Source organism: Vidua macroura, chromosome 3 (genome assembly GCF_024509145.1).
Source record: "Vidua macroura isolate BioBank_ID:100142 chromosome 3, ASM2450914v1, whole genome shotgun sequence".
Lineage (NCBI taxonomy): Eukaryota > Metazoa > Chordata > Aves > Passeriformes > Viduidae > Vidua > Vidua macroura.
In genome coordinates, this window is record NC_071573.1 from 32,922,731 (window position 1) to 32,948,348 (window position 25,618).

The 25,618-nt window shown below is 53.2% G+C and overlaps 1 protein-coding gene across 6 annotated transcripts; it reads right to left on the reverse strand.

The window, feature by feature from the left end:
• Positions 1-16: 16 nt before the first annotated feature.
• KLC4 (kinesin light chain 4) lies at positions 17-25,602 on the reverse strand. 6 transcript variants are annotated; one of them, XM_053972452.1, is made up of 16 exons: positions 25,443-25,601; positions 14,656-14,922; positions 14,237-14,467; positions 13,847-13,925; positions 13,535-13,760; positions 13,149-13,236; positions 12,754-12,855; positions 12,276-12,449; positions 12,021-12,120; positions 11,476-11,528; positions 8,914-8,981; positions 8,724-8,832; positions 7,787-7,936; positions 1,023-1,147; positions 852-909; positions 17-495 (listed from the first exon to the last, which is right to left on the reverse strand). In XM_053972452.1, exons 2-16 carry the CDS (start codon positions 14,902-14,904, stop codon positions 406-408), a joined length of 1,902 nt encoding a protein of 633 aa, XP_053828427.1. In that variant the 5' UTR covers positions 14,905-14,922; positions 25,443-25,601; the 3' UTR covers positions 17-405. The 6 variants fall into 6 exon arrangements, with proteins under 6 accessions (XP_053828427.1, XP_053828430.1, XP_053828429.1 ...); XM_053972455.1 differs by having other exon boundaries at positions 7,814-7,936; positions 25,443-25,600; XM_053972454.1 differs by lacking the exon at positions 25,443-25,601 and adding an exon at positions 24,993-25,164.
• Between the last annotated feature and the right edge of the window lie 16 nt (positions 25,603-25,618).

Genomic DNA, 25,618 nt, shown 5'->3' on the forward strand with positions numbered 1-25,618 from the left:
TCAGGCCGAGCCGCGGTCGCTTCTAGGGTCGGTTTTATTTAATAAAATAAAGTACAGCGATCATCCGGCGGGGAACCGGCGTGCCGGGGGCATGGGGCACTCCCGCCGCTGCCCCGGCCTGGGGGATAGCCCCCCTCCCCGGGCTGGCGATTCTACCTGGTGAGCGTGTGTGACCGGTACCGAGCATGCGGCCACCAGAGCTGCGCGCCCCGGTGAGCAGCAGAGGAGCATGCGGGCGGGCTGCGGTGCCCGAACTAGCTAGGGTCCCCCGGGGGAGGCCGGCTGGGCAGGCAGACGGTGGCACAAGAACCGGTGATGGGGAGAACAGAGTAGGTGGTGTGGGGAGGTGCCGGGCGCTGCCCCGTGCAGCGCGAAGCCAGGGTGCCCAGCAGCGGAGCAGCCAGCTCAGTTGGAGGAGAGCAGGGAGCTGTGGGAGGACAGGTCCATGCTGCTGGCGCTCAGGCCTCTGCTCTCCGCACGGAAGCCTTGGGTGCCCTGGAAAAAATACAGTGCCAATGAAGCACCTGCCATTCACCCTCATGCCCCAAAGCTGCCACCCCAAGTCCTGCACCCCTTGCCTTGCAAGCCAGGATGGCTCTGGTGCTGTTGTCACACAGCAGTAGCTGCTGTCTTTGCTCCCAATCTATGGCGGAGCTTTGTGCAGAGGAAGGTGGGTACTTGGAAGCAACATCTTCAGATTTGGAGCTCTGACCTCAGTTGAGGGGCTACGAGCTCAGGGGTTCTCAGCACCTGGGTCCCACTAATATGCCCCTCACCCCCTGCTCTGCTGGCCACACCGCTCCCAGCCTCACGCAGTCCTGCACCAGCCCCATCACTCACACTGTGCTTACCTCAAACGAAGCATCACTAGACTTGTGCAGGTAATTTAAGGACGCAGCTCGTTTCATGCTGTAAGAAAGCAGAGGAGAGCAGATGTGATCATGCTGTGAGTGGTCAGACCCAGACACACAAGGTGGCAGGGCCCACACCTGCCCTGTACGCAGCCTGACCCTCACACGTACCTGGTGTTCCTGGGCTCCAGGGGACCATTGCCCTGCAGCTTCTTGACCAACATCTCACTGCTCCTCCGTATCACATCCCGGATTTTTCCCAGGGAGCTGCTGCGCTGGAGAGTGCCACTGCCATCCTGGACACAGAGACACAAGCCAGGGTGATGGCTAAGTGGCACTGATCAGGCTCTGGCATGATGCTCATGAGTGGCTGGAACTGGCTCCAAACATCCTCTTGCCCACTTGCACTGAGGGTTTAGCCCTGGCCCAAAGCAGGCTTACTTCTCACTACATGGTTTTCCCTCACCCGGTTCTCCACAGGACATGGTAACCACAGAGTCAGCCGCTTTGCCTGGCTCATCCAGCCTGATACTCCCTCCTGCCCAGTGTAAGCTCAACACCCAGACAATACAAATGGCACTGGCATCTGCCCAGTCCTGCTCAAAGATGACACAGCTCCATCATCTGCAACAGCTCAGGAAGCAACTATCAAGGAGGTCCCAGTGGCCAGAGAGGCAACAAGCCATGTTGGGAGTCCCAAGATTAGGGATACTTTTGTCAGGACAGGACAGGCTGCTGGGAATTTCATTTCAAGGACTCTCTCCTCATTTGCTGCTGGCTGGAGACCATCCTCATCCTCTCCCTCCCCTTGCCCTTCTTCACCACACCATCACCATTCCTCCTCTCTGTCCAGCACTCATACAGATAGATGCACACCCTGGTCCTGCAGGCTCGCTCACATCACACAAGACCATTTCACACTGCACACGCAGCCTTGTCCCATCTCTAACACCTCAAGACAATTAGCTTTGAGCCTTTGGAGCAATTCAGGCAACTCCACTGGGGATGGATTTCACTGTGCTGCCAAGTAGGCACCACTACTCCTAGGCCCCCCAACTTCAGCTGCATGCAGCCCCACTAGCTGCCCCAGGGGGTGGCACTTTGCAGGTAGAGCTTTTGATGTCTACCTGCTTTTTCTGAAGACCAAAACCAGCCTGAAATCTTGTTCCTGAGCCTGTTTCCTCCCACATGCCTCCAAAAGTCCCCAGTACTCAGTGAGGCGCACTCAGGCCCTGACAGGCTCCAGTCCACCTCCTGCACTTTGTTCTACATGCATGCAAGGCACAGGTTGCCAGCATGGCACCACACCATGCCACCATGTCATCATGCCACCAAGCTCTTCTCCTGTAGCCTGGTCTGCTTGTTACGTAAGGTTGTGACATCACCACTGATGTGGAATTACTTTTGCTCTGATGGCCAGATAACAGCAGTCTTCCCTCCTCCTGCTTTGAATGGCCCCTGGAACATTGGGGCAGACAAAAGGAGGTAAAGTGATGGCAAAAGCCCTTTTTTTCCTTAGGAAGATGTGAGATGCCCCTTTGAAGCACTCCAAATGACCAAAATGCCTTGTGGCTCAGGCTAGCAGCAGCAATTACCTCAGCACTGTCCAAGCAGCTCTGCAGGTAGGCAGGGTCTCTGCCTCTGTCATTCCCTTGTGCTGACCATTACAGATTGTAGCCCTTGGGGAAGGCATTTCCAGTGCTCCTCTGTTCTGATTACCCAAAGCTGAGCCAGCCCTAGACTGTTCTCTAACAGTTGACCAGGACATTTCCTACCAGCAAAACTTTCTCCTGGTATTCCTCTCATCCCTTCTTGGATAAAACAAGTGCATTGAACCTCTTCACATTCTCACTGGGATGAAGGTTTTCCAAGTTGAGAGCCATGTCTTGCTGGTGGAAAGGGACCCACTCACCAGAAATGCAGAGAGCACCCAAAGCAGCAAAGTAAACAATTAGATTCCTGCACGAGGCATCCCGGGCATGTTTTGGATGAGCTGATTATCAGTGTGTAGCATTAACAAAGACGGGGAGGTGTCTTTTGCCTCCCCACCAGACTTACACCGGGTCACCACTCTCCCTGCAGGGTACTGCTATACCAGGCACTGTTGCTTTTCCCAGGGCACAAAAGCCAGGGATGGAAGAGGGAACACAGCTGGGACAGGGGAGCAGGACCATGGTACAAGGGCAGCAGGATCAGGCCAGGAAGTATGCTCTTGTATCAGAGCTGGAGGATGGAGCCACATTTCCCCAGCTGCAGCGATGCAGACTGACTGCAGACCAACACCAGAACCAAATGCTGCTGCATGCTGGGTTAAAAATAGCCTCCCTTCTCCCCCCACTCCCTTTTCTGATGGGTTATTTTTAACCCAGAACATTTATGGGTTTGGTTTGCCGCAGAGCCCCCACCCCGTTGCACCCACCAGGATGAGAGCATTCAAAAAAAAAAAAGCAGCTCCACCCCTGAGCTCCTCTCCACTGCATGCTCCCACCCTGCCTAATGCATGGAGGCAGAGGACTTGGGCAGGATTTGGCAGCATGTAGAGCTCAGCACTGAGGGACACAATGGGGCATTTCTTTGGCTAAATAGAAATGCCTGCTGGGGAAGGTCCAAGCTCAGATGCCCCAGGGCAGCCCTGCCACACATGGTTACAGAGCTGAGGTTAGCAGCAACTCCAATTTGGAGGACAGGGAAAAGCACAGTGGAGCTGGGTCCTTTATCTCCAATGCCTGGGAGGGGAGCCCTGGGGACAGCACATGCCCCTGTACACACACAGTGACAGACACCAAGCACCCCCAGACCTGCTCCAGCAGCATTTGTACCCACCACCCCAGGGCTGACCGACGCTGGCCTACAGAGCATGGAAAGAAGCACAGGGCAGCGATTTGGGTCAGTCTACCTTTAATTAGAGGTATGGTTGTTACAGCACCAGGTCCAGGACATGGCAAAGCACAGGGGCAGGTGGCCCTGAGGTCCAAACACACCCTGCACTGGGAACTCACCACTCTCCAGAAGCATGGAGCAGCACTGGGACAGAGAGGCAGGGAAGGTACAGCCCTGCAGCACTCAGCCCTGGGCTCCACACCCCATGTCCTGAGGACAAGCTTCCTTTCAGTAAGCACAAACTCCCAGGGGAGCAGCATGCATGTACCCCAAGGCCTCTGCACCACCACAGGAAAGCCAGGCCCAGACAGACACAAGCACATTTAGTATCACAACCTGCCAGATGACTAGCATAAAGAAGGGATCAAGCTAAATAAATAAGGAGTCCTGTGCTGGCCCCTGGGCTCTATCCTGCTGCCTACAGCCTCCCAAGCTTATTCCCAGATAGGAGGGCCAGGGAGGTTCCCTTCCTATAGGAGGTGAGATGACAGTGTACACTCAAGGATGTGAGACCCAAGAGAGTGGAGGTCTGACCCTGGGACACATTCCTTATCCCAGTAATGACTAACAGCACCAGACCCTGTGAAGGCCTGAAGCCATCAGAGGCACTGAGCCACCCCCACACCCCCTCAGGGTCAGCATGGTGACCCTATTGGTAACAGGGTTACACATTTCACACCCACTTGGCTAGGGACAGCCAGACTGCACACCCCACAGACCTGTGAGCAATCCAGCCCCTACCCCTGTAGTAACCTCCCTCCAGCCATCCCATCTGCTCCCACCTGCTCAGAGCATCTCCAGCCCTAGCCCTTTGCTTCCTCAAATCTGTCTTTGCACGTTCTTTTTCTCCCAATCACTCTGCTCCAATCCTGGCCATTCTCCACCTCAACCACTTCTAATGGTCTGGGGTCTACCCCTTGCAAAAAAACTCTCCTTTCCTCTTACCCCTCCTCTGCTTTCAAGGAACAGCAAACAACTTCACCCTCACTTCTCCCACCAGCCACACCTAAGAGCCCTGTAGCAATGGGGGGCTGATTCAGCCCTTAATGCCAGATGAAGAACCTCCAGTCAGGAAGCTGCAGCCAAACATGCTTGTGCTGGCCAGTTCCTGTACATACTCCTTGGCTGTTGCCCCCTCACCTCATCTTGGATGTACAGTAGCTCTATGGGCTGCCCTACAAAGACACCCACACACTGCTCCTGGGTTACAGAGCTCTGCAGGAATGAGGGTAGCAAGATGGGGACTGTCCTGTGCTGCAGGGAGAGCCCATCTCACTGGGAACCAGCACAGGTTTGCTACAAGGCACTAATATCAGCTAAGCCTACAGGGAAGAAAGCAACTGGGCACATGACAGCCCTGCCTAGGCCAGGCCTCACTGTCCCATAACAGCCCTCCATCTTTGAGCCTCTGCAGAAATGGAGGGAACAAGCTAGGAGGGCTGAGGATGTCTAGAGACAATGGAGTCGGCAAGCCTGGAGTGAAGACAATCCCCCGCAGGCCTGGGCCCCAGGGATGTGCAAGGGCAGGCCAGGGGTGGGGGCATGCAAGGGGACGGTGGCTCATCACCCTGGCCTGGGGGAGCTGGCAGCTCCTCGCAGATTCTTCCTGCTCTTGCTGGCCACGGGACTGGAGCTGGGCCATGTGGCCAGGCACTCCTCTGCAGGCGTCGCGGTGCCCTCGCGCGCCAGGAGGGTTGGGGGACTGGCGTGGAGTTCTCGCCGAGGAAGGAGGGATGGTGTGGAGGAAAAGTCGGAAGATACAACACAAACATCCAGGTGACTGCGGTGGAGGGGAAAGAGGGAGTCTCGGGAGGCATTTAAGCCTAGTGCACAGAGAGGAGAAAGACACAATTTACAAGGCTGTGAGGTTGTAAGTCACCTAGGGAGCAGGTGGGACAAGGCCCAGACTGCACGCAGAGACCCCAGGCCACATATGGGCAGGGAGAGAGTCTTGTGAGGCTGAAACCACCCCTCTCTTCTTTGCTAGTGGGCTTAGTGGGTTGGCAGGAACAGCTTAGCTCAGGGAGGAACAGCCTGGGTCTCCTCCTCTGAGGGCTCCTGCTCCTGGGCCTTGGGTACCTGCCAAGGCCTCTGCACCACGGAGCTGGTGCCATCCCCCTGCTCTCACACCCCAATTACCTGGGCAGCAAGCAGCTGATCCAGGCCCCAGGGTGCTTCCAGAGTTGCCTATGGGCACAGGGCACCCTGGGGGCTCCCACAGCCCTGCCTGCAGCAGAGGACAGCTAGGGGAGGGCAGCAGAGGCTGCTTTAAGGCAGCACATCTGAGGTCTCTGGACCAACACAGAAAACAACAGGCTGTGACAAACAGGAGCAGCAGGAGCTGCCTCAGCCTTCTTTTGCAGAGAGCTTCAGTACAGTGCAGGGCTGCTGGCTCAGAAAAGAAGACTGGCTATGTGTGCAGCAGGCTGGAAAATGAATCATGTGGCAGCAGCTGTGTCCCCCAGGGTGCTGAGCCAGCCCTCAAATCCTCTATTTACATCTGTCTGGGTCAGGGAAGCTCTGCTAAGACCCCTAGGGAAGGGTCATATGAGCAGGGACTATTCCCTGGGACTGGCTGTGGCAGAGGGTGGCACTGCCTCCTTGCCTTAGGATGATCAGCTCAGAGACTGTCAGGAAGGTCTCCCAGACCATCACCAGTGCAAAGAGATTACCCAACACCAAGCACAGTCAGGAGGAGCTGCAGAAAGACACCAGCCAGCATAGGGACCCGGTGATTCTAATCCAAACCTGCAGCCCTCCCTCTTGTGCTTGTCTAGCCCCCTTACTAATGGCGAGTGCAGGGACCTAGAGTTGGTGCCTTGCCAGAGTTAAGACCCTCTTTGGTCCTGAAGCCAAGACCTGGGGCAAAGGACAGCCTTGCATCTGGTAAAGCTGCTGGGTCCACTTGAAGGTCAGTTTTTTAGATCCCCTTCAGCCACCTTCTGTGTACAATCCACAATCAAGAGAGCCAGCAGGCTTCAGGCTTTGGGTGTTGAAGGGCTGTCATGGCAACAGGGAAGAAAAAAGAGGAAGGGAGGGAGCTCATGCAGGTGGGGATAGAGCAGAGCCAGGTGGGGAAGGGTTAGTGACAGCAGATGTGAGGGGTCAGCAAAGGACTCTGTGTGCTCAGTGCCTTCCCTGTGCCAGGCTGCAACAACCCCAGCTACTCTATGCTTTCAGAGTTTGCAGAAGGAATGTAAGCATTAACAGCTCTAGCAGCCCTTGAGCCAAGCACCCACCAGCACCATGCTCACTTGTTGCCTCTTCTCCATCCTCCTGCTTGCAGGAGACAAAAGGTACCTCTTCCAGCCCTGGATCATTACCTTTCTCCAAACTCAGTGCTAGTGATCAAAGTCACCTTTGGCCTCAGAGCAAGCCTAGAGAGGTTCAGGTTGCCGTCTGTGCCTCAGCTAACACCAGTCTCTTGCCTCCACTGGTCAGCCCAGCTTGCCATCCTGCAAAACCTGCCTTTTATCCCCTCAGCTTGGCCAGAACCTCCCTACAGCACAAGACCAGGAGAGGGGGACGGTAAAGATGCTGGCTAAAGACTATTCTTGTGCCCTGCAGTCAGTCAGTCACAGACACACCAGGCATATCACACACACACAACCCTGCCCAGGCTCAGCATTGTCAGTGACACAGTGCAGGACAGACAGCCAAATGGCTCTCACAGGCTGGGTGAGCCTGAGATGGGTTTGATGCTCTCAGCCAGGGACTCCAGAGGGGAGCAGCAGGGAGAGATGTTAATAAGGTTAAAGCCTAAGATTAACGGCAGACCAGGACCAGTTCATGCTGGGCACTGCCAGGGCCTCGCAGCTCCCTGGAAGCAGGAGCCCTCAGCTGGGAATACCTGTTCTGTACACCAGAAGCCAGACCCAGACACGCACCTCTGCGGGCTGGCTGGCTCATGCCAAGAAAGGGGAAGGAAATGTGCAGGGAATGAATGAAGGCAGACAAGGATGCCACGACAGGCCACGCGGGACCAGCCCTCAGCCACGCTGTCCCTTCCCTCTGGCAGCCGGCTGAGGCCATTCTTGATGGTGTCTTGTACTTACCCCGCTCCATTCCACGCCCATACTCACTTCCTCGCTACCGTCTGTGGCATTCTCGTACTTGACACTGCCCCCCAGGCTCCGATGTCTCTCTGTGCCATCCCCCTCCTTCAGGATCTCCACCACCTTCGTCTGGTTGATTGGGTCAATGCCCTGCAAGTAGGAAAGGATAAGGAAGAGCTGTGTTTTGTCTTTCTGTGTTCCTTCCCTCTAGAGATCCACTGTGCCATTACCGTGCTTGGTTCCTGTTCCCTCTCTTGGCCACTGCCCCATCACAGCCAAAACTGCCCAGCACAACCAGGATGGAGCCAAATGCCATCCTGCACGTAGCAGTCTCTGTTTGAACTCCCAGCTCAATGAGTCCTCACAAGGCCATAACCAACCCTGTGGAACAAGGGCTTGCTACCCCAAAGCTGACAGCTTCTTTCCTTCACATTTTGAAGTGTGAAGGATTCAGCTGTCCTTCAGTCTTTTGTGCTACGTGCTTACAGCTCCTGCTTTATTATTTGAGGATTGAGAGGAGTTTAAGGCAAGAGGTACTCTAAAAAATTCTAGGTATTTTTTGTCTTTGGACAAAAAAATTAGTATGAAGAAAACATCCCACTAAGTGTAGCTCTCCCCAGTAGCTGACAAAGCCCAGTAACCTGCTTTAACCCTGCTGCAGTATTTCTGCACTCAGTGAGCCATGCCTTTCCCACACATTGGACATCTGATCCATCCACGCACACATGCACCACCCCACACACCTACACACGTGTGGATCTCTGCACAAATGCATCCCCAACCACCAAGGCCCTCTGGTGTCACAGGAACGTAAACCAAGAACATCGGAGAGGCCCAGGAGAGTCCCTCACCACACCCCAACCAAGGACAGTGCCATAACGTGCCACCCCAAGCCCTGCAACACCCCCCACACCAGGGAAGGTCCCTCTGGGATTACCTGTCGCCGTGAGCGAACTGCACACTCCTCCAAGGTCTCGGCTGCCTCCAGCTTGCCCTGGCGCCGGTACAGCGCACCCAGGTTCCTCAGAGTGGTGTTCACAGTTGGGCTGTGGTAACAGAGAGAAGGTGAGGAAGAGCCCTGGGGTCACCCCCACAGAGTGCACAGCTGCCCACAAACCAGCTCTTACCTGCTAACCTTACAGGCCTTGTACCAGCCACCATACTCAGCATAGGGAGCGCTGTCTCTGTGCTTGCTCTATTATAGGGTGAGGAGAGAAGAGAGCTGTTAGTTCCACACCTACTGCCCTTCTCTGGCCTGTGCTCTGCCACTGGATGCCAGGGTCAGACCCAGGCTGCACCCCTGCACCAGCTCAACCTTTGGAAACACAATATGCAAATGCAGTGATTAAGCCCAGCAGCTTCCTGGTAGGAAAGTTAAAACCATGTTTGCTGCAACAGATTTTGGCCACAAGCAAAATGATATCCTAGTTTCAGGAAGGAGCATAATCCCTTCTCCTTACCCCCTTCCATGGTACCAAAGGCAGCAGGGATAGCACAACCTATTCTCATGGCAGAATGGAGGGCATGACACCCCAACCAAAATGCAAAAGGGAGACAAAACCCCACCAGCATGCCAGTCACCATGGGCACAAAATCCCTCAGCCAGGACTAGCAAAGGAATCAGCCAGCCACATCCCAGCCTTTGGCCTACAAGGTCAGGCTTGCCCTACAGCAGCTCAGCCCAGTTAGCTGTCCCCTCCCCATGCCCAGCATTTGCACCCCAAGGCTGGCTAGCTGGCCCTGTCCCAGCCATCTGCAAACAGGCTGCTGGCCAGAGCAATAGCACAGGGGGCAGAGCTTGATGCTCAAGGAGGAAGATCTGGACAACCCACACTGCAGGGCAGTAGCTGCTAGCCCTGGGTACGTAGGACCATGACACCAAGCAGGTGCAGGGGGCCACTGCTCCACAGCACGAGTTACAGCTCTAGCCCAGAAGAAACTGTCTCCATGGGGACCATTTTTGTCACTCAGTCCCACAGCACTTCTCAGCTCTTTATCCTACATGCCAGAGTCTCCCTGTGCCATAGGCACATGTAGTTTTCTTCACACCAGAGCCTACACAGCCTGGGCAGGCATCAGGGACACGGGAGTTCAGGACTCAATACATCTCTCCTGTAGAGGCAACCCTAAAGGGTGTCTGAACCTAATAGGAAAGGTGTCAAATCCTCTGGGGCAGATAAAGCCTTGAAGGCCAAGGCCACCAGCTGTGCCCAAGGCCCTGCTGATGGCATGAACTGGCCACCATCTGCTGCCAGGAAAGAGGGGCAAGGGAAAAAAGTAGTCAAGCTCTAGTCAGAGGAATTTTATACATTTTAACAGAAGATATGGAAATAGCACAAGGCAGAGCACATCAGCCCCAGCTCCTGGGCCAAGAGTACAAGCAGGTCTGTAACTACTACTGCTGCCTGGACAGGAATGCCAACCCTGCTTTGCCATGGGGCACAGACACAGCTGCCTTGGGGAGAGGAGCCCCAGAGTCAGGGAAAGAGGTTTAGCCCTTGCCTAAGACTCACATGTAAAATGAATCTCTTACTCCAACTGTGAGTCTCTCAGCCTGTTCTCTTGCCCCGTGGCAGAGCTTGCATTATCTGGAGCATAGCTTCATACTACAGCTATCTACATTTCACCCCTAAATTCCCCAAAGATACCACCAGAAGAGTCTCAGTCCCAGAGGGGACAACGAGAACCTGGTCTCTACTCCAGCTTGGATTTCTCCAGGATAGTGCTGCAGCAAGTGCAGATTCTTTGCAGCAGAGCCTTTGCAGTACAGGAACCAGAACAGTGTAAAGCTGAGCAGTGCCCTGCACTGGGAGCCATGCAGAGTGGTTCAATGGGAAGGCGCAGATGCTGTGGGAAGCACCTGCCAGTGCCCTGCTTCTAGGGCTCACAGAATGGGACTCATCAGTCACTAAGTCAAGCCTGCCAGACTGCTGCCTGAACCCTGGAGGGTTGGGGCCTGCTCTGAGGGCAAAAGAAAAGGAGAGTCTCACTGCAGGTAGAGGACTAGATCAGAACCCTTCGTTCTGCTGCTTCACCCACCTGCCAAAAAACAGACAGGGCCTTACACTCGGCAAATGCAAAGACACGACTGCTGCATTTATTGACTACAGAGCAGGGCCTGGGCTGCAGGAGCAACAGTAGCTTTGCCTTTCAGCCTAGTCCAAGGCAAGCACTGTCCATTTCTATCCCCTTTCAGAGCCCAGCTAGGGCCCGCCCTGTGCAGACCCTTTTCAGATATGGCTCCATTTCCTAAGCAAGGTGACAGCAGCAGTTTCTTCTTGACCTCCATTTTTTCCCCAGCCAGCCTCAGAGCTGCTTTGGAAACCAGTTTATTTGGAAACCAAAGAGCTCTGGATACTGGCAGCTCTTTGGAACAGAGTGCCAAGGCCTTGCAGCACAACCGTCTGCCATCTTCCATCATCTGCATGTCCAAGAGGGATCAATCACAAAAGCAGAGAGAGCATGGAGCCATGGCCAAGAGACTGAACAGCCCTGCCCAAGGAAAAACACCCTGCTCTCTGATGGGCCTTCCCTCCCTGCTGGCCCAGGGAGCAGCAGTGCTGTATCCCCCCCCCTTTCCAGATGCTTCCTAGCCTTGGGAGCTCTTCAGACTGCACCTTCTCCAGGAAGGAAGAGATAAGAGACAGGCTGTGGTAAGAGAAGATCAAACCCCCTGGGATCAGACTCACCTTGCTCATCTCCTCTCTCTCCTCTGCATGCATCCAGATTGGCTTGTGCTCATCTGTGCGGGGAAGAATGCAAAACAGGTCCACTCATCACCCCATGCTGTTGTTTGCCTCCTGTACAGCCCAGTACTCTGTCCCCAGAGCTAGCTCCTCATTAGAGGGAAGTGACACTCCAGACCCTCCCCCCAGTCCCTGGCCCAGAGTCCCAAGAAAAGCAACCAACACTGCAAAGGCAGGACAAGGAAAGGAAAGAACAAGTCCTCCCAGCAGAAGTACATTTGCCAGATGCACAGGAGAAACTTCAGCTTATGCTTGAGCATGATTGTGCCATTTACTATTCCCAACCCTGTAAAAAGACTGGGTTGAGACTCCTGAGAGAAGAGGAGGAACAGCATAACACACTAGAATGGCAGCATCTGAAGGGATGTCCAAAGCAGGGGCCCTGCAAGGCATCCCATCCCTCACTCTGGGCAACACCAGAACCAGACAAGTCCAGGCTGAGAGCCAGGAAACCCCTCCCCTGCCCCAAGGACTTCTGCTGTACAAACCATCTACAGAGCCAAACTCCTTCACATGAGCACGGGTAAGGATCTCCTTATACAGCACCTCTGCATCTTTGTATTTGCCTTGCTTCAGGTAACAGGAAGCCTGCAACCAAAACAAAACAGCTCCAGCCCCACTGGGAAACAGATTACTTCTGCCCACCTTTTGCAGCTATTGCTCTGTCTCCAAGCACCAGGCAATGCTCACCTCTCCCATAGCACCCCTCCCCAACACCACATGGCCTCTTCCCAGTGCCTCACCAGGTTGTTCTTGGTCTTGGCCACATTAGGGTCATCAGGACCCAGGCAGCTCTCGTAGATCTCCAGGGCCCGGCAGTAATAGTACTCCACCTCATCATACTTGCCCTGGTTCTGGCACAACAGGGCTAGGTTGTTCAGCTGCTTGGCGACATCAGGATGGTCTTTGCCTAGAACCTGGTGAACAAAAGAAGAGAAGCCACAAGGACTGGAGCAGACTCCTGGAGTTAGTAGACACAGGAGTCCCCCCAGCACATGCCCATGTCAGACAAAAGCCAAGGTCTGGAGAGGAGGAGAACTTCCAGCTTCCACCTCCTGGCAGGCCTCTCTAGGGCTACAAACACTGGAGAGACAGGAAAGGTGGTGGCAGAATCAGCAGCTGAACAGACTAGATAGGTCCTGGATCTCCCACGGGCATTGAGGCAATGAGAGAAAGCCCACAGAGAGAGCTGAAAGGAGAAAGAGCATGGAAGACTCATACCTTCTCACGGATCTCCAGGGCTCGCTTACACAGTGGCTCTGCTTCTTTGTACTTCCCTCTCTTGCCATAGAGAACAGCCAAATTGTTCAAAGTCGCTGCCACCTGCAGAAACAGAAGCTTCTCCATGAAAGAAAGCAAATTCCAGTAGGACCAAACAAGGGGCACAACCAACAGTAACAGTGACTGTCCTGTTTCCTCCATGCCTGCAGTACTGCTGCTTCTCAAGAGGAGGTCCAGAGACAGAAGGCTGCCCTGCCTATATCGCAGGATCCAAGAGAAGCCAACTCCTTACAGGCCGTACTGAACCAGCCAGCAGGAAATACTGAAGCAGTAAAACACTGCCCCAGCAGCACCCAAAGGTGAAGAAGTGACTGAAAGAGGAGAGAGACACTCACTGCTGGGTGGTCTTTGCCTAGAGTCTTCTCACGGATGGAAAGAGCATCATTCAAGAGGTGTGCTGCTTCTTTGTATTTGTTCTGATCCCTGCAGTGCAAAGTCAACCAGTTATTTGGGATTTGGACATTACAGCCCAGAGCAGGCAGAAGTATGAACAGTGCTCCTTCCACACAGACCCAGCCTTCACAGTTCTTTCTTTCCTCCCTGCTTTAGTCAGTCCCTAGTTATATCTGGAAGTTTGACAAATCAAATACCCCATCTAGGCCAAATCCTTTCTGAAAGGCAAACCCCTGGAAGCCTGGGGAGCCCCAGGATGTGCTGTAAAGGGAAACAGGAGATGCAGAAAGTTGTCCTGGCCCAATCCTGCCCTTCCCACCATGCTCACCTGTACACTAGTGCTAGAATGTTGAGCATGGTAGCCACATCAGGGTGATCATGGCCTGATGTCTTCTCCAGGTCCTCCAGTGCCTGCTTGCAGAGCGGCACAGCCACCTCATAGCGTCCCTGGGAGGCGTACTGGATGACAAGGTTGTGGAGGGTGCGCAAGCGTGCAGGAATCTCATAACCTCCCTGCTGGGCAGCTGCCACAGCACTGCTGTGCTGGTGGGGCACTGTGGGCACAGAAATAAATGCAGCACAGGTGGCCCAGCAGGCTTGAACAGAGATGGGCAGCACCCATGCAGGAGCAAACACTTACATCCAGGACCATGCTCCTCCTCCTCATTTGGGAATAGGTCATCCAGAGAGTCCTTGGTGGAGTCACCCTCCTTCTCCTCCTGAGAGAATGAGAATCACAAATACTGTTGGTTTTCAGCAGAGACAGCAGCAGTTGGCTTGAGTCAGTTGCCGAACTCTTGGCCCTTCTGCAGCCTACCAACACACTCAACTTCTCCTGCTGTCTCTGCCACCATCTCCCCCCACAAAACAAAATCCAGAGACTCTGTCCCATGCAGGCCCCCTTTAGCTACAGGCATTGCTGTACATGGGAAGGGGCAAAATCCAGGGCAATGTTATCACATGTAGGCAGCTCTCCCAGTCCAACCTCCCAGACCCACAAAAGCAGCTGCTCAAAAGGACTGGGGCATACCGAAGGCGAGACATCCTCATCATACTTCTTCAGCTGGTTCATGAACTCAAGGTGTTTCTTCTCCTCCTCCAGCTGAGCCACGGTCTGTTCACTACGCTGCAGCTTCTGCTGGGTGTTGGCAAGCTCATCACGCAGCCACTGGTTCTCCTGGCACAGTCTCCGCACCTGAGCACGCAGCTTCTGCTTCTCTGACTCCACAGCGTTCAGATGGTTGGACAATGCCATCATCACCTTGTTAAGAGTCTCAGTCAGTAACAACCACAGTCTTGTCTCTCCCTCACATGCATGCTTAGGGTCCACCCATGCTAGCCCTCTACACTTAGCCCCTTCCCACCCCTATAGCTTATGGGAAATGGCCACATGCCTACCCTTCCTCTGTCAATCCCAGATAACACCTCGGGGATCACTCCCACTCTCACCTGAGCTTCTCCAAGCCCCAGTTCTATCATCTCCACTGACTTGCGGAGCAGGTTGGATTTCTCATGTACAAGATTGGCTTCTTCATCCTTCTTCAGGCACTTGATGGTCTCCAGCAAGCTGTGCAGGATGGAGTTGTGTTCGTTCTTGAGTGCTTCCAGCCCTTGCATTACCAGCTTGGTGTTGGAAATTATCTCCTCTTGGCTCAGCTTGTCCAGTTTCTCCTCCCTTGGGTACACCATGGTGGACATAGTCCTACTCCTGCAGCCCTGCACAGAGACCAAGACAAAACCTGAGTGCCCCAGCATGGTTTCAGAGAGCCACAAGCATCACAACCTCCTTCAAGCAGTCAGAGACAGCATTTAACTGATTGACTACTCCAAGTCCTTCCCCTTCATTTTCCCCTGTCCCTCTGGCAGCAGGCAGCTGTCAGGGCACGTGCTTCTGCTTTTGTGGCTGGGAGTGCTGGCAACCAGTGCAGGTGGCCTACGTGGACAGGAGACAAAAAGGCGACAACCAGTGGTGACCTCCAACACCCCCACACTCCCAGCAGGGGGAAGACTAATTTAGCTTCCATTTAAGAGCAGAGATTTGTGGTTGGCAGCTGGGGTTGCAAGCTATACACCTTCTGCCCACAGACTACTGATGCAGAGAGGCTGTCAGAGCTCAGCACCTCTTCTGACTGCAGAAGAAAGGGAACACAAAGTGGAGGGATGTCAGGTCAAAGCTTTCTGCTTCCTCAAAGGAAAATCTCCTAGAGGAGCATCTCAGAGAGGGAAGCATCAGTGGTATTGCTGTGTCAAAATATTGCCTGACCAGAAGAGTACATCCTGAGGATCGCAGCCTCAGCACAGAACTGCCATTGTGGCACCAAGGGACATGCCACCAGCAGGACACACCACACCACTGCCTCACTCGGGAAGCTCACATACACCAACAGTCACACTCACGCTCACGCTACAGTCACACTAACATAATCCTTGTGCAGGTATTGAAACACCAATAGCTTTTCCATCTTCATTCACCCTGCTGCCACCCCACAGACTCCTCAGGATGGCCTAAGAACTCTGTACTCCTTCCCTGTCCTGTTCCCCCCACATATACAACGGGAAAGTACCCAGCTACTGCCTCTGCACAGTAACACCAAGCACTACAACCTACAATGTTAGTGTGGCTGCAAGATCTCTGCATACAAAGTCCAGGAGCTAGGGAAACACAACAGGCCAGAGGCTGAGAGACACAACAGGCTGGCAAAACCTCTAATAGCAAGACCTGCTCCATGACTCACTTATTTAGCACAGTCCCAGCCTCTCCCACCAGCTGGGCCACCCCAGCAGCCTCCTCACATTACTCAACAGTAAAGCCTCCTCCCACCTTGCTATCAGGTCACTCCAAAACCAGCTTCCCGCAATGCCCTGCACAGGAGGTGCCCAGCAGCACCTCCTTGCTACCTGGAGCTGGCAGAGGCCTCTGCAACCTGAGTGCCCCGGGCCCTGCTGCCAGGAGACTGACAAACTGCCCAGAAGCTACACAGGAGGAAGTGAGGGAATCGCAGCCAGCAGATCTGCCTTTGACCTCCTGCCAGACCCACCTCTGCATGGTTTGAGCTCTTTGTTCGGCAGCTGCCTTGTGCCTGTTTTACTGAGAGAACAGAAATACTGTCCCAGCTACAGGAACAGGACAAGCAGAGCTCCCCTTTCTGGCAGGCTCCTCTTCTCCTCACCTGTGCATCTGCCCAAGTGCCAGGGAGCTACTGGGGAATGGGCCTTGATCAAGAGAGAGGCCCGGCTTCCTCCTCATTGCAGTACTTAAAGTGAAGATGACAAGCAGCACTGGGACAGTTTGAAGCACACACATGTCATTATTAAACCCATTCATCTCCTCCTCTTTAGCATCACTCTTCCTCCAGTTGTTTTATAGGCCTGAACTCTCCTCTCAACTCTTCTTTGGTTTCTGTTCCTATGATGTACATCCATCCCTCAGGAAGGGGCGGGGTAAACCCTCAACACACAGTGGAAACCTTACTGAACCCCTCAGCAGGGCAGAAACACCTCGTGTCTCTTGAAGACTGGGTTTCTGTTCACACCTCTGAACAAGAACTGAGTCATCCTCCCCCAAAGTCACAATGCTGACTTCATATTCACTTCATGATCTAGCATCAGCACCAATTCTGAGTCATACTTCACTGTATCTTTCACTTTTGGTTATCTGTCATGCTCCACATGCAGTTAACCCTGCACATTTTATACCAAAACAGTCTCATCTGGACCATGACTTATGCCAGTTTCCTTTGGAGAAGACTATATGACAAGAATAGCATGAAAAACCTCATTAAGGTCAAGATAGAGGACACAGACTACTGTTTCAAAAGGAAAAACAGGCTTGCGGAGAGTTGGTTGCCACTCATATCCCATCTTCCAAACTCATTCTCCAGAAACTGGCAGCTAAGCATTCTGGTCAACAGTTCCCCTGGTTATTCTTTTTCCCACCTTTCCAACACACCTGGAGTGGGATCAAGTGCTAAAGCAATAAGGAAAGCCTTGCTTAATGCAGACTTCTACAGTTGAGCACAACTCGTGAAGAAATGTGCAACAACTCCCAGCCCTAGAGAAAAGAGGTTGGCAGGCCAAAGGGTGTTAGTACTGCCTCATATGGCCATGAACTCTTGTGCTCTGAAATGGGTCCAGACAGCTTCCCAGGAAGGCTCAGCAGGCACTTACCTCTTCCACAGAACCCAAGGTAATAACTGCTAAAGGGTTAAATGGCCCCATCACTGGTTCCAACTTGTAAGGAAACACACCCTGACTCACTTGCAAACAGAGAAACAGGTAAGTGAGAGTTTTCTGGACCATAGGCAATGCTTGGGACACAAGAAGATACCTAGGAACAGCCTCATACCCAAAAAAACTAGAACTCTGCTCTAAAACTCTCACAGCTGAGCAGTACAAGTTCCTGTGGGTACTGGGCCAACTGTGAAATGCTGACAGTTTTCATGGCAGCATCACTTATGTCCATACAGAGATCTTGCTGCCATCTTTTAAAAGTGCAAGACAAACACAATGGGAAGACAAACATGTTACAGGATAAAAAGCTACCAGACCTCTCACCTTGCTAGGTAACAGAGTCAGGCAGACAAGACCCAGATCCATAGAAAATCAGCCTCATTAATTCCACTGTACACAGAACTACTCCTCAACTGTGAAACTGCTGTGTGTTAAACCATCAGCATCTCTACTACAGCAACATTCTTTCTTCAGCCCTTCCAGCACAAAATGTCCATGCCTTTCACAGTCCTAATAATTAAGCTGGTTTTTGAAACTGCAAAGATTCCAGACTGAGAAGGAAAAATATATCAAAACATCCTGATCCACAGCATATAAGACTCATCCTACCCTGCAACTACATCCTCAGATCCTTCAAAGCATCCCAATAGAGGATTTTCTTCTCTCACTGGCTGTGCAAACATCTGTAACAATCTCAGCCTTTCTCCCCTAGGGTGACATCCTGGAAGCAGAGCTCTGCTAGGTACCAACATGTTTCCATGCTCAACGGTGGACAGAGGACTGTCCGGGCTGGACAGAGGGTGCAAAACCTAAGAACAACACACAGCTGCTCAACAAGAGAACAAAGAGGAGACCGCTGAGAAGTAATTTGAATACTCTTGTACAGCAAAGAAAAGCAACAAACACCAGTAGGAGCTGACTTAACCTTCCAAAGCAGGAATTCCCCCCCAAAGAGCTTATTTCTAGTTCTCCCCAGTGCTGGCAGGTCTAGTCTCAGTGCTCAGCCCTCCAAAGAGGAAACGCTTGCTATGGCAGCCAGCACCAAGGTCAGGCAGGCTGAGGCTGCTGTATATGCACTCTTCCTACTCCTTTACATTCAGTAAGGGGTCCTGAGTGTCCTTTGCCCAGGCAGAAAACACTCAGAGGTTTTCTGCAGAGAGGAGGGGACACATCATGGTTTGCCTTTTGCAGGGTGGGGCTCAGACTGGAACAGGAAGGAAGAATGTTTTTCCACCAAGCTCCTTGAGAGATGGAGAGTCCTGTTCCCAGCTTATCCTGCTGCAGTCCTCATGGACCTGCAGGTGTCCCAGCCCAAGTCTACACCCGCCCGTTTCCGCTCTAGTTGGCACGTCTTCCCTATTTACAGTGAGCTGCTAGAATAGCCTGCCTTTCCGACAGCACCCATCTCATCTCCCCTCTTCTGCTCCCATTTGGAGGACAGGGAAGGAACATGCGTGCACTGAGCTTTGTGGCAGCTGCAGCAATCAGCTGGAGATCCATCAGCAAGTACATCCTGCCAGGCAAAAACCTTCCTCCTGTATTCAAGTGCATAACCGCGAAATCGCTAAGCATCAGCAATTTCAGCAGCTCATTCTTCTGCCTCTCAAAACTGCTCCCACATGCAAGACCTTTAAGAGGAAAGAGCTGGAAGCTTCATTGCTTCTATCTTCAACCCACAACATCTACAAGGATGCCAGATTAAATGGGTCCAAGTCAATCTTAAAGCTTAGGTTATGATGCCTAATGCTAGAAAAGACTGTGGGGTGGGGGAGAAGAAGCACTGAGGAAATCAGGAGTCAACTACAACAGGACAGTGATCTCAGAGCTACAAACAACTCAACTAATGCACTTCACTGTCTCTCTGCATGCACAAGACAGTAACTGCAGCATCCTTCAAATTGCAGACAGTCTGCCAGCACTTTCTGTGAAGAAGTGAAACAGATTTTCAGCAGTAAATTCTTCCGTAGGAGAAAGTGATCCAAGGATATAAGTGATGTAAGGTAGCTGCAGAAAGACAGCTGGGGTCTGGAAATAAGCTTCATGTGGAAAAGAGTAAGTCTGACCTAGAGCAAGAAGAAGTGACCACATTTGGGAGATAGATAGCAATTATTTCCATTTAGAAATGGAAACACAAGGCTTTGTCTTGCTTCATCATAATTATCCAGTCTCCTCCTGTGACACATGCTTTTGCTACCTGGAGAAACAGCAAAGTTATACATTTGGGAAGCAAAACAACTTGATAAAAGCAGGGAGGGTTTTTTGTTTTGTTTTTCCTTGGACCTCTGCCAGCTCATTACTGTTGCAACAAAGGGTCTCTGGAATGACTGGTTGACCTCCAATGAAGCTAGAAGTGAGACTACAAATAAGAGAGAGAGTTTTCACTCCTAAGGGACACTGCAACAAAACCTAGACCTAATACTTTGGATGTTGAAAAATAAAATAAAAGCTGTAAAAAGCAAACAGAGTGACAAAGTTGCAGCCATCACAGAGGCTGTGTCACAAATTTTCTTATTTTGATACCAGTGTCAGAAAGCAAACAGATTGTAGGAGATTACAGTGAGCTGTGCAGAGCCTCTGAGGCTTCCACTGCACAGCCAGGACACACTGACACTGCCAGGAACACCTGCACACTGACACACCACTGCTAGAAGAGCCACTGTGCTCAGGGTCACCACCCCAGGCCACCTGGAGCAGAAGCACAGAAAAGGGACAAACCAGTGCTGCTGAGCTCCACATCCAAGTTGGTATTTCCAGAGCTGTTCTAATACAGGCAAAACAGGAAATGCTGGAGTTTGCATGAGGCACAGAGCAGGAATGGTGCTCTGTGATGCTTGTTACTGTTGCCAGAAATGCCTAGATGCTCCCTTAGAGCCACTAAGAACACACAAAGAGGACATCAGTCAGGAGCCAGCATCCTGGGAGGTCATAGCCACTGTATCTCTGAGCTGCAATTGTAAAGTCAAAAGATGTCACTCAAATTCTAATGTCCATAATATTCTCCGCCACCAGTTATCTCATAAGTTTCTACATCCTACTGCCAAAAAAAGAGACACCTAGAGTCCCATCTTCTGCCCAAAATTCTTTCCCAATGCCAGCCTCCATCTCAGACCTTTCCTTGCACTGCAGACAGTCTAGAGAGTTAAACCAACACACAGATGACTTCAAGTACTATAGAGGGACTGTTCTGTTGTAACTTTTCCCTCAATAAGCATCTGGCTTGAGTATTATTTGAAGAGTATTACTTGGAATGAATGCTTAGAGGTCTTTGGTCCATTCCCTCACCCAAAGCAGCTATCTGATCAGGTATCTGTGTCTAGCTAAAGACCATCTCCCAAAACAGAGATCCCACAAACTCTTCAGACCCCTCTACCATGAATTAACCATCCTATTATGGGACAAAAAAAAGGTAAGAAAAAAAATTCTTCATCTGAATTCCTCAGATAAACTCAATGTGTTTGCCTTTAGTGAACACCTCTTCAGGACAAAGGAGCAAGGCACCACAGCACTAAAAACTGATCCAAGGCTCAGAGAAAGGGAATGCAGTGCCTGCTTCCTTCCAGCAAGGCCCCACAGGGATTTTTGGATTCCCAAAGCAATCCACCTGCAACAACACAGCATGCAGTGAAGGCAAGAAGCGTTCTCACCTCACATTTTCCTATGTCCCAAAACCAGGACTCTCCATGGCATCCAGACATCTCCTCACATGGCTTTGAAGCCAGTCTCCAAGCCCAGGAAGACTTCACCTAACCAGTTTCCCCAATCCTCAGAGTCATGTATAACAGTACAAGTTGACTGTGCTGTTGATATACCTCGATCCCTGACTGGGGGATAGGAAGGGCTGTCCAGGGATCATGGCCAGGATTGCTTCTTTCAGCAGCTGACACATGCCAGCTCTGGGGTTTTTTCCTAGATACTGGAAGGCTTGTGCTGGGAATGTCTATGCCAACCAGCAGGCTGCAAGAGGCCCAGGGGACAAGGACTAAGAAACTAGATTTGCAGCTCAAGTCACAAAGAGACAGCAGCTGAAGGGAAAGAGCATGAAAGGGGGGAGCCAGCCTCCTAACACTCCTCTCTGTCCCAGAAGCTTTGGCTCCCTACCAGCCACAACCTCTAACAAAACACACATCACATAACCTTCCTGAAACCCAGGGCAAGGTGGTGATAAGGTGGCTCTACAAGGACTTGGCCACAGTGACTCATGTTCACACGACTACAGAAGGAACATGGGAGCTTCCCATACCCCTCCCACCTTCCAGCCCACAGCTGGAAATGAACAAGACAAAAGGTACTGGTGTTTGCTCTGATTGACCAGAGCAAGCAATTCATGTATTATCAAAGCATCATCCAATTCCAGAATGGATATGTACTCTGAGGAAGACAGAACAGGTAGTCTGGTTGGCTTTGTATCAGACCATTCATTCCTTTCAAGACCAAAAAGGTCTCACTCCATTTGTTACTACCAAAGAATACAGATATTGGAATCAATAAGGGTTAAAAAAACCCAGCAAAACAAACAACAGCAAAACCAACCAAACAAAAAACAATAGCACCGATTTTTGCCATTAGCAGAAAATCATTTGCTCTGGTTGTACATCATATTTTTTACAAACCCAGCTGGCTGGGAAAACCTGCCCCTTCCAGCAGGCCATTGGAATGAGAACAGCAGTCATCACCACTCCCACCAGTAAGCTTATGCTGGCACCTCCAGATCAGCTGATAAGACCTTGTTTTTAAACTTGTTCGTGTCTGCAGCAGCTCACCAAATCCATTCTGCATCTGCTGCGCCTGGGACTACAGTGAAACACCATTAAAACATATTTCCAGGCTAGTGGAGACAAGAGCTAAGCAGCTGGAACGGAGCCAGGGCAAGCATCTCTTCCCAGCTTCAGAATCTGATTGAGTCTCGCACTATAAAAAACAGAGCGAGAGCCATTACCTTGCCCTAACAGCATGAAGCAGTATTAAAGCAGGCAGAGTAACTCGCAGGAGCTAGCGCCTCTGCAGGCATCTATCTAATGTGAGGGCTATGCACTGGATGTGCTTGAGCTGTATACAGGAGATAAGCAGGATGCAAATGGGACCAGCAGGAGCTCTGGAGCCACTCTGTGCGCCCTGAGGACTCTGGTGTGCCCACACTCCCTCCATGGTGTACCTGGGGCACCCGCAAAGACCAGCTGATTGCAGGCTGCAAGACTGCACTACTATTTCCAGAAGCAAACAGCTTTTGTAAACCACAGCAAGGCAGGCAAAGGCACAGGGACAAACCTCAACCTGCAAAACAAGCAGAGGACCTCTTCTATCTTTGGCTCGAGCTCTTTGAGGAGCTACGTGGCTCTTTCCCAGCAAATCAAGCATTTATCCAGCAACTCTGCCAAGGTCAGTATCTTGCCACATGTCCTTTGTGCCCCAAGAGCCTTTTTGGTATTTGGGGTTAATGCTGTTGTTTCAACCTGGACATTCCTCCAAAACAGCAGATGAGAGAACACATGCTTCCTGCTCCTTCTGCCAATTACAGCAAAGCACAGCCATGTTTATTTACCCTGCACCTCAGCTGGCCAGATCTTTGACCTGATGTGTGCTGAACACCACCCTCTTTCCCCATAAGCACAGGCAGGGGTGGGTGTTTTCCACAGCTCCAAGGTGGCGTGGCAGAGAGGAGACCAAGGGCACTAGAGGAGAGCTGAGCATGGAGCTGCAGCAGAGTGCCAGATGCCAGCTATGCAAGACGCAGGGAAGCCTGCTGTTTCTGGTAATGTGCTGCTGCCTCCCACCATTGTGCAGATTTCTCCCGGCTGCCTGGCCAGAGCATTCTACCGCAACACCATCCCCCAGCTCTTCTTCAGACACCTCCTCCCAGGCGCATCCTCTCCTTCACAGAAGCTTACCAGCGATTCCCCCAGCCCACCACCTTTGGTAGGGTGCACATCAATTTCGGAAAGCCTTAGGAAGCAGTTAATTAATGAAAAGACAGTTTGGGGCGAAACAAGGCTCTTTGAGCTACTGCTGTATGACCTGCCTCCGTCATCGTTTCTCCGGCTTTGTCTGGCAGCAGGAGGCACGCCCGCTGCGTATCCTTGAAACAAACAAGCCAGAGAAACCCCCTTCACCCCTCAGAACCACCACAGAGAAATTCTGCGCCCACCTGGCTAAGTGAAAGCTTCACAAGGGAAAAAAAGTTTTCATCAGCTCTGCCCGAAACTGCGCATCAAAGCGGTCCTTTGTTCCAGGATGGCTGGGCACCCTGCCCGTCTCAGTCACCGGATGAGAATGTCCCCCGCCCCACGCCGCAGAGGAGCGGTACCTGGCTGCCTGCAGCGGCTTGTCCAGCGCCGGTGCTCGCGGAGGCGGCGGAGGAGTGGCGGCCGCGGCGCTGCGCGGCTCCGTCTGCCGCGCTGCCCTGGGAACGAGCAGCGGCGCAGGCACCCGGCGCTCGGCAGCCAACCACACTGCGGCAGGGGGAGGGGAGGGATGCGGACAGGCTCCGGGAACAGGACGGTCGGACGCTCTCCTGGGAGCGCAGAAAGCGCCACGCACGCCAAGCTCACAGCTCCCTCCTCGGGGATCCACGGGAGCGCCCAGGAGCAAGGCCGAGCCCCCGCGGTGCCGCCAAATGCTGCCCGAGCAGCACCGGCCACCACCGGGCTCCTGTTCAGCCCGCCAAAGCATTGTTCCATTCCACCCTCCATCCTGTTTGGTACCATCCCCGGCTGTGTCCCCACTGCTGACCCCATCCCAGCCCCCAAAGCCAAGCTGGTGTAGCTGCCGAGAGCCCTCCAGCTGCATGGTGGCTATTGTTGTGCCCACACAAATGGCCAGATTCAGGAGATCGGGGAAGGCTGGAGCCCTGTTGTGTCCACACTGCGCAGTGTGGGGCTGAGCCGCGTACTGCTGGGAAGCACTTGTTCAGTCTCTGGCTGCTCTTCTCAGAGAGGACAACGACACGGGATCCAGCTTGGATTGTTGCTACAGCCATCCCATGCACAGTGACACACAACTGTCATGGTGCTCCCTACGATGTCCCCGGCTACCAACATCTGCCTGAACCAGTACTGCACTGGTGTTCTTGTCCCTCCCCACGGATTGCCCCAGAAGAGAAGGGCTTCAGGTGTCCCAGGAGGAACACAGCTCAGCCCAGCCATGTTGACACGCAGGTTCTTTCTTGCCTCATCGCACAACACGCATTTCTTTCCTAAAGCAATTTGCTGCCCTCCATTCCCTAGTTCTGAAGGGTAAATCTGGCTGGATGTGGGGGTACATACAGCTATGGCACGCTTACATGTCACATAAGTTACACAGCAGAAGTGCAAACATACATTATTTGTGTTACAGTGAAAGCCATTCCTGGCAATGAAGACACTGACTAATTATAGAGCAGTGAATCCCGCAGTCTGTGCCCACAGCACCCTGGAAACAGCCATGGCCGGGACTTTGGGCTGACCCACAGTTGCCACACACACACTCCCCTCTTCCCTCGGGGGCTCCCGGCCTCCGCCGGCCGTCCCTGCGTGGCAGTCGGCCCTGTCCGCGGGGAGGTCAGGCGCACCGAGCCTGCGTACCGGGAGCTGCCCGAGCAGAGCGGGCACTGGCAGGGCTCCCGAGCCAGCGGCTCCCCCGGTGCTGAAGGGGGTTGATCCCGCAGGGCGCGCCTCGCCGGCTCCAAAGTCCGCAGAGCCGGCAGCGCCCTTAGCGCCGACCCGCAGCGTTACGGCGGGCACGGTGGGCACGGCCCGAATGCTGCCCTCGCCCCCGCTCGTTCCGCTGCCCCAACGGCCAGGGCGCGCAAGGACGGTCCCCGAGGCACGCCAGCCCCAGCCCCAGCCCCAGCCCCACTACAGGGGCCTCCCCAGCTCCCCGCGAGGGTCCCACCGCCCCCCGCGGCTGGCGGGGGAGCGTCGCCCCGGCAAGGCCGCCCCCGCTCCGGCCTGCGCCGCCGGGCTCCGCGTGTCCTCCCCACGCCAGGGCCGCCGAGGGAAGCGACCGAGCCCTCGTAACCCCGCCCGTCCAACCTGCTGGGCGCAAGATCTCGATGGCGGTCCCGGTCGCTGTCCCGGTCCCGGCGGGGGCGGGGCGAGACCTGCGGCCGGCACCACCCGCCCTCTCAGCGGCGCAGCCCCTTTAAATCCAAGATGGCCGCCGCCTCAGCCCCGCCGGCGGGAGCGCGCCACCTGCCGGCGGCCCCAGC

Bases quoted from the DNA above. Each gene is read 5' to 3' on its own strand.
- KLC4 (XM_053972452.1), bottom strand. From the start codon at position 14,904: ATGTCCACCATGGTGTACCCAAGGGAGGAGAAACTGGACAAGCTGAGC. The intron at 14,468-14,655 runs GTGAGAGTGGGA...ACTCTTAACAAG, and splicing joins TGGGGCTTGGAGAAGCTCAG to GTGATGATGGCATTGTCCAA. The intron at 12,856-13,148 runs GTGAGTGTCTCT...CTGTTTCTGCAG, and splicing joins TAGGCAAAGACCACCCAGCA to GTGGCAGCGACTTTGAACAA.